The following is a 9,320-nucleotide window of genomic DNA, read 5'->3' on the forward strand; positions in this document are numbered from 1 at the left end:
CATTCAAAGGAACATAGGTTGATTCATCCGCCAAACACTTTCTCAATTGCGACACGTGAAATGTGTCATGTATATTACTCAATTCTTCGGGTAAAGCCAAACGGTAGGCTACCTTCCCAACTTTCGCCACTATCTCAAATGGTCCCACGAACCTTGGACCCAATTTTCCCCTCTTTCTAAAACGAATGATGCCTTTCCATGGAGAAACTTTTAGCATCACTCTATCACCTACTTGAAATTCTATCGGTTTTCTCCTTTTATCTACATAAGACTTTTGTCGATCTTGTGCCGCCTTCATTCTTTCACGAATTTGGTCGATCATCTCGGTGGTTTGTTGTACTATTTCCGTGCTTCCTAATTCTCGTTGACCCACTTCGCCCCAACAAGTCGGGGTTCTACACCTCCTTCCATACAACATCTCATATGGTGCCATTCCAATTGTAGAGTGATAACTATTGTTGTATGAAAACTCAACTAAAGGTAAATGAGTATCCCAACTTCCACCGAAATCGATGACACATGCTCTCAACATATCCTCAAGAGTTTGTATAGTCCGTTCACTTTGACCATCCGTTTGCGGGTGAAACGCGGTACTTATATGTAACTTAGTACCCATTTCCTCTTGAAACTTTCTCCAATATCGTGAGGTAAATCGGGTGTCTCGATCCGAAACTATAGAAACCGGCACTCCATGCCTTGCAACAACTTCCTTCATATACAACTTAGACATTGCTTCTGATGACGAAGCTTCTCTTATTGCCAAGAATAATGCACTCTTAGTCAATCTATCAACAATAACCCAAATTGCATCGTGTTGTCTAGGGGTCTTAGGCAACTTAGTCACTAAATCCATTGTAATATGCTCCCATTTCCAAACCGGTACCTCTAAAGGTTGCATCTTACCATAAGGCATTTGATGATCGGCTTTCACTTGAAGACAAGTAAGACACTTGTGCACATACTTAACTATATCCCTCTTCATTCCCGGCCACCAATAGTCTTTCCTTAAATCTCTATACATTTTCGTAGCACCGGGGTGAATCGAATATTTAGATTTGTGAGCTAAGTCAAGGAGCTCACTTCTAACACCACTTTGCAAAGGTACCCAAATTCTCCCATATCTAAGTCTTAATCCACGAGAATCTACCATAAAATCATCAACTTGCCCCTTGATCCTTTCTTTTCTCACGTTTTCGGGCGATAATGCTTCACCTTGTGCAACACGAATATCATCAAATATTTGAGGTGATATTACCATGGCCAAACTCGTTATCTTAATCGGTTGATGACTCGACTTCCTACTAAGAGCATCCGCTACCACGTTCGCTTTTCCGGGGTGATATAAGATCTCACAATCATAATCTTTCACCAAATCGAGACCTCTCCTTTGCCTATCATTCAGATCCCTTTGATCAAATAAATATTTTAAGTTCTTATGATTGGTATAAATGGAAAACTTAACACCATAAAGATAATGACGCCAAATCTTTAAAGCAAAAACTACGGCCGTCAATTCTAAATCATGCGTAGGATAACGTTTCTCGTGTTCCTTCAATTGTCGGGAAGCATAAGCTATGACCTTCTCATTTTGCATCAATACACACCCTAAGCCTTTCTTAGAAGCATCACAATAAACCGTCATGTTCTCATTCCCTTCCGGTAAAACCAATATGGGCGCTTGAATAAGCTTCTCCTTAAGGAGTTGAAACGCTTGTTCTTGCTTTTCTTCCCATTTCCATGGCACACTTTTACGAGTCAACTTGGTGAGTAGGGTGGCTATTCTAGAAAAATCTTGTATAAACCGTCGATAATACCCCGCTAAGCCTAGAAAACTCCTAACCTCGGTAGGATTCGTAGGTGGTTCCCATCTCATAATTGCTTCTATCTTTACCGGATCAACACAAATACCCTTCTTATTAATGACATGACCCAAAAATTAAACTTCACGAAGCCAAAACTCGCATTTAGAGAACTTAGCAAACAAACTTTCTCTTCTTAAAGTCTCTAATACTTGTCTTAAATGCACCGCATGTTCCTCTTCATTCTTAGAATATACCAAAATGTCATCAATGAATACAATTACAAATCTATCAAGCATCGGTCGACAAACTCTATTCATCAAATCCATAAACGCGGCCAGAGTATTTGTTAACCCAAACGGCATAACCACAAACTCATAATGACCATACCTCGTTCGAAAAGCCGTTTTAGGAACATCTTCTTCCCTCACTTTCAATTGATGGTAACCCGACCTTAAATCTATCTTTGAAAAGAAACTTGCACCTTGTAGTTGATCAAACAAATCGTCTATCCTCGGCAACGGATACTTATTCTTAATAGTGACCTTATTCAATTCTCTATAATCAATGCACATTCTCATAGTTCCATCCTTCTTTTTCACAAATAAAACCGGAGCTCCCCATGGTGAACTACTGGGACGTATAAAACCTTTATCTATCAAATCTTGTAATTGAGTCACCATTTCTCTCATCTCCGACGGGGCTAATCGATAGGGAGCTTTGACAATTGGCATGGCCCCGGGTATCAAATCTATTCTAAACTCTACCTCTCGTTCGGGAGGTACACCGGGCAATTCACTTGGAAACACATCCGGAAACTCGTTAACTATCGGTACATCATCTAATTCAACAATTTTTTTCGAATTATCAACAACATGTGCCAAAAACGCACAACATCCATGAGACAAAAATCTTTTAGCCCTAGCATACGTGCATATAGGAATAGCACGCCTAGCTCGCTCCCCATAAATCCATATAACTTTCCCACTTGGCGATTGAACTAACACAATTTTCTTACGACACAAAATTATCCCTTCATTGTCATCTAACCAATCCATACCCACAATTACTTGAAATTCCCCCATATGCATGGGTATTAAATCAATGACAAACTTTTCATCATCCAAAACAATTTCACACCCCTTAATGATACTATATACCATCACGGTTTTATTATCCGCTATTTCAACCTCTAATGGGTGTTCTAACATACTTGGGGTCATATTAAAATGCTTACAAAAAGAATACGATACAAACGACCGCGTAGCACCGGAATCAAACAAAACATGCGCAGGTAAAGAGTTTACAATAAAGGTACCTGACACCACATTTTGGGACTCCTTCGCTTCGAGTGCGGTAATCTGATGAGCTCGGGCCCTTGGTCGGCTATCACTAGTCTTCGGTTCCGTCTTAACCTCTTTCTTAACGCTACCACTAGCTAAATCCTTCTTGTATTCCGGACATTCGGCTTGAAAGTGACCTTTCTCAAAACAATAATAACATTGCTTACCTTTCTTAGGACATTCGACGGCCCTATGACCCGGCTTCCCGCAAGAGTAACAATCAGTGATACCCGCTTTACATTCACCCGTATGATTCTTACCACACCTAGTACACGACTTGGCTTCTTTCCCACCGCTCTTACCCGACACAAAACTCCCTTTTGACTTGTGCGGGGATTCGGAACCAAACTTACCCTTCTTCGGACTAACATTATGCATCGCCTTAGAGTCTTGATCTAACTTTCGCTTAAACGCCGCCTTCTTCCTAAGTTCATGCTCTCTAACAAGTGCTCTATTCATCATTTCGGCTAAGGTCTTATAAGTGCTCTTGTCGATAAATTCACTTATCTCGGGATTCAACTTTTCATGATAATGATCCATCATCAACTTGGGACTTGACACAAAGTCCAGACAAAAACGAGACTTATCATTGAACTCGGCATTAAACTCGGTCACCGATTTACTTCCATGCTCTATATTCATAAACTCGGATTTCAACCTACTAACCTCGGCGGGTGGAGCAAATTGGGTCATAAACATTTCACGGAACTTGTCCCATGAGAAACTTGTAGCCACGTCTCGCCCATGAGACTTAACTATGAAATTCCACCACTCATAACCACTACCCTTCATTTGATGAGCCGAATAAATTACCTTTAAATGCTCGGGGCATTCACACAACATAAAAGTTTCTTCAATCTCATCGATCCATCTTTGACTAACAATTGGGTCAACCTTACCATGAAACTCCGGGGGATGGCAATTTGCAAAGTTCTTATATTCAAATCGATCATCCTTCCTTCTTGGGGCTTCTACCTCTTCTTGTCTTACCCCACTTCCCCCTTCGCCTCTTAAAGTAGGGTTATTAGCAATAAGAGTCTTTAACTTCTCGTCTAATTGATCGTTTATCATTGTCTTGATCTTTTCTAACAAGGTTGGGGTATAACGTATCAAGGCTTGCCCTATTTGCCCCGAAATGTCATTTGGCATGTTAACTTCTTCGGGTTCATTTTGAGAGTCTTCAATAGACTCCATGGATGGGGTGTGGACGTACTCGTCGTCCTCCTCATTACCTCTATTCGGTGATACAATAGCCATTCTGAAAATTACATTCAACTCGTTAGTTCAAATACCTACATCATCATCATAACCAAACAAATCGAAAGAATTCCTAACTCGATTCACCATGACCATAGTAGACGTTCATGTGTACTAAAATGAAGTAATAACAATGGCCTGTTGTTATTACACCATTCCATTACACATTTAATCTACTAAGACATCATGGCTAACGAGTATCAAACTCCTTACATAAACCAATCATAATCTCAATCATTAAACTACAAGTCTCGTCAACGACTCTACCCTATGGAGCATGGCACAACTATTCGACCTTAACACTTATGCAAGTCCTAAACCGCTTATCATTTCATAACAATGGTTTAAGCCTAGATAATCCCTATCGTGGGTTATCCAAGTCCCATCCAAGTCCCTTAAACCACAGCTCTGATACCAACTTTTAACGCCTTTAAACGAGTAAATTTTTTTTTTTTTTTTTTTGATAAATAGAGTCACTGCCCGGACAAGGCATATGCCGCGGCGCGGTTTGCCTTGTCGCGGCGCGACACAACGCGGGAAACATTACACATCTTAACCCAGTTTCTGATATCAACTTCAGGCCATTATCGCGGCGCGGAGGGCTTTGCCGCGGCGCGACACAACTCGTGTCCAGGATCTGACCTGCAACTTTTTATTTAAACCAAATTTTACACCTTTCATCATTTTTCCAACACAATCAAAACTGCATAATTCATACACAAACTTAAGGAAACAGTTTCTAATATCATTAAACATTCGCAAACATCTTTTAAACATCAAAACATGTTTTCATAATCTAAACCATCATTTGGTCCCAAATTTGGCAATAACAAACATGACACATTCAAAACACTAGGCGTTGATAAGCGGTAACCGTAGAGCATGTTTACAAAAGGGACTTGCAATACCACTTACACTAATGCCAATGCTCCCCTAGCGCTTCAAACGGGCTCCTTACCTTCGCGATGAACCTTAGCACCTAAAACATAAAACATCATGGGAGTAAGCTTTTACACTTAGTGAGTTATAGGAAAGTAGTAAAACATAAAACATAACACTTATCCTTCAACCCATCGGTTGTTTGCTTACTTTCGGATCTGATTCATTCATACCATAGGCATGACTTACTAGGCCAACCCTAGTAATCATACCTAAGCTAACCATAGACATACTAAATATGCCTAAGCTATCATCATTTCATTTCATCATCATTTCAAACATAGACATTTAATGTGTCTAAGCTAAAACAAACCATAGGCAAGATTACTAGCAATGTAATAACCTTGCCTAAGCTAAACATCAACCATAGATACAATTATTAGGCTAACCTAATAATTCTATCTAAGCTACATATATAGTGCACTTAGTCGTTACTCTCTTGCACGGATGCAATCCGAGAACACTAAGCCACTCTTGACCCGCCCATATTACCCCCTATAAACTCACCTTGCTTAATTGAATTTCCTTGATCACTTGTAACCTCTTTTCCTTGATTAGCACCTATACATGAGCTAATCCCATTAATCACACAACTCAACAAAATCACAACTTTCATGAATCATTGCATCTTTCTATACTTATACATACACTTAACCCCCTAATCACAACATACATACATTCTAGCCTTGATCTCATCTTTTCTAAGATAGGAATATTACCAATTAAACTTCATAACTTTAATCATGTACATTACTAGTTCATCTCTTTTAGTAATACATGCAACTTTCCACCAATCTTTTCATTATTCATTTAATAAGTTGCATACAATCCAATTCCATTACTAACACCCTTAAGTTATTACTTAATCAAATTCCATAACTTACAATAATAACAATAACTCAAACATGAACATCCTTCTTCAAAATTACTAACTAAAACACATGAACATCTCATTGAGACATTTTATCAAACACTTGGTGTGCATGACTAGAAATTTAACTAGAACATCACTAAATTCATCATATTCATACCATAAATCCAAAATGCAAGTTCATGCTTAATTCTTCTTCCAAAATCAATGACAATTTCATTTTAACTCAAACAATTGTGCACCATTCAACAACTAGCAACTTCTTAAGCATAAATCTCATCATTATCACACAATAAAAGCAATACATAGACATAAAATTCATACCTTGACTTTTAGAGTTTAAGAACCCTAATTATGCACAAAGAGAGTGAAATTGGAAGATTAAAGCTTGCTAGAGTGATTAAGGTGTGTTAGATTTCACAAATCTTCAATTGCATGAGTCTAATTTCAACAATTTGTGGTTTCTTCCTCCTTCTCCCTCAACATCGACATACACACACATACAGGAGGTTTTTCTGTATAATTTTTGTGAATAACTCAATTTCCAGCATTTTAATTCCTTTTTATTTAAATTAACTTTGGCCTAATTGCACTTTCTACCCTCCCCATCACATCTATAGCTAGGAAGGTCCTTAATTCTAACTTTGCACCATTAGTCCTTCTTAACTTAACCAATAAACTTAACTTTTGTCCATTTAACATAAAATAACTTTTACCAATTAATTTCTTAGCAATAAAATTTCACATAAAATAATACCTTAAATAATTGGGATGTTACATAAATAGTAGGCCTTATATGTATATAGTAGGGGAACCAAAAAATTTATTAGTTGTGAGCCTTTTGTTGTTATTATAAGATTGACTAATTATTAAAGTGGTTCAAAACAAGATTATGTCGATAAAATGAGAAAATAGTGTACATGATGTAAAATTATTCACATGGGTACATGTTTTCGATGTTTACCGAAGTTTATGGATAAAAAAAGCATTTTAGTAACGAATAATAAATACATGTAATATATACTAATAAAATAAAAAGACAACACATTAAAACTAAGAGCATATTAAATATTAAATGATAGGTTGCTTTGGATCATTATGCATCCCACATCGTTGTGCACATAAATAATGTTTGGGTATAAAAGACAGGAGCACACATCTGCTGTGCTAATTCAGAATTTAAATATCAAGTTGGTTCTGGACTTCTAAATAATCTAGTTGGTCTTTTCATTTTCTAGCTGTCATTGGGTCCATAAGCCTACTGGTACAAGAGAGGGAGTAATAAATTATGGGCCCTCATTACTTATGGCCCCGTCCCCGGGGTATAATTTACTTAAATAATTAAATTAATTAAATCAAAAAGTAAAGGTCTTGTCTTTCGTTTGATTCATAGGCATTCATTTGCTGCGAATGAATCATTTTGATCAATTATCTTTTTAATTCATTGGCAGTCACCTCATTCGCTGCTAATCAATCATTTTGAACAATTTTTTCTTTCTTCCTTCACCCATAATCTCGATCTTGATCATTTTACTTGCAAGTTATGATGCCATTTAAAGACTTGGAGCACCTCAGTATACCATTTGAGCATATAATAGAAGCCACCAAAAACTTCATAACTATCATCGGAAAGGGCGGGTATGGACCTGATTATAAGGGACAACTCTCACTCTCCGGTGAAACGAAACTTACCACCATTGCTGTAAAACGACTGGATACTAAAATTTCGGGACAGGGGCTTAAGGAGTTTTTAACAGAGATTCAATTGCCATCTCGTTATAAGCATCCAAACCTCATCTCCCTTCTTGGTTTTTGCAACCAAGGCCCTGAGAAAGTTCTCATTTATGAGTACGCTCATCGCGGTAGCCTAGACAAGTACTTACATAATGCTAGTCAGAATCCCACTTTTACACTAACATGGAAGCAGAGACTAAATATTTGCATTGACGCAGCACGTGGTTTAGATCATCTACACAACCACGTTGCACAACATGAACGAGTTATCCACAGAGACATTAAGAGTGCTAATGTTCTCTTGGATAGCAACTGGAGAGCCATGATAGCTGATTTCGGCCTTTCTAAATTGGGTCGTGCCAACGAGAAGGATTCATTTTTTATCACCAACGCGTGCGGCAAGTTGGAATATGGAGACATTTATACAAAACGAGAAAAAAAAAATTGTTTCAACACTTGCACGGATTTTGCAGATTTCGGGAAGCGTGAAACAATCAAATGCGACGCATCCAAGGGTGGATGCGGCGCATTCATAGAGCAAAAAGGTCCGAAGGTTTTAGATGCGGAGCATTAAGCTGATACGGTGCATCAGGGGGTCAGATGCGGCGCATCCTCAACTAATGCGGCGCATCTGGTGCTGGTTCTCGAATCTGAAATGTGAAAAGCAAGTGATGCGGTGCATCACACATCAGATGCGGCGCATCTGGTGTCTGGCAGCAAGTTGGCAAGTTGCAACCTTTACATCCGAGCATGCTTTGGCCTCCTTTCACTTTAGGTGCAAAGTTAATCACTTTACACCTAAAATTAGGGCTGTGATCATGCCATTACAAGGTAGAAAGCATGGCTAGTTGGTAAACAAGATGATTACTTGTCATGGTGAAGATTCCTAGCTAGTTGTCATGGTGTTCATGTTTTCTCATATATATAGAACTCATTGTATGCAATTGTAACATACCACATACAGATTCTCAGTAATAAACACTCTCTAGTTGGTCCGTGGACTAAAGCAATCACAACGATTGCATATAACCACGTTATATCTTATGTCGATTTACTTTTTTCGCATTTATATTCTTTCGTTCATTAAGTGGGTGAGTGATCTTGAAGAATCACTTGCGTTGTTTGGGTCCTAATATCCTAACAACTGGTATCAGAGCACAAGGTTTCGTTAAGGCAACGATGGCGGAAGATGGGAAGTTTAGAATCGACCGATTCGATGGGAGAGACTTTGGCTTTTGGAAGATGCAAATTGAAGATTACTTGTATCAAAAGAAGCTACACCAACCCTTGTTAGAGACCAAGCCCGAAAGCATGGACGATGCCGATTGGACGCTTTTGGATCGTCAAGCTTTGGGTGCTATTCGTCTTTCACTTGCT

General features: G+C 38.5%; 1 protein-coding gene across 1 annotated transcript; it reads left to right on the plus strand.

Moving 5' to 3' along the window:
• The first annotated feature begins 7,755 nt into the window (after window positions 1-7,755).
• LOC139859230 (receptor-like protein kinase HERK 1) lies at window positions 7,756-8,517 on the plus strand. Its single transcript, XM_071848025.1, has 2 exons — window positions 7,756-8,341; window positions 8,417-8,517. The coding sequence occupies exons 1-2, from the start codon at window positions 7,756-7,758 to the stop codon at window positions 8,515-8,517; spliced, it is 687 nt and encodes a 228-aa protein (XP_071704126.1).
• The last annotated feature ends 803 nt before the right edge of the window (window positions 8,518-9,320 follow it).

Source organism: Rutidosis leptorrhynchoides, chromosome 7, assembly GCF_046630445.1.
Source record: "Rutidosis leptorrhynchoides isolate AG116_Rl617_1_P2 chromosome 7, CSIRO_AGI_Rlap_v1, whole genome shotgun sequence".
Classification (NCBI taxonomy): Eukaryota; Viridiplantae; Streptophyta; class Magnoliopsida; order Asterales; family Asteraceae; genus Rutidosis; species Rutidosis leptorrhynchoides.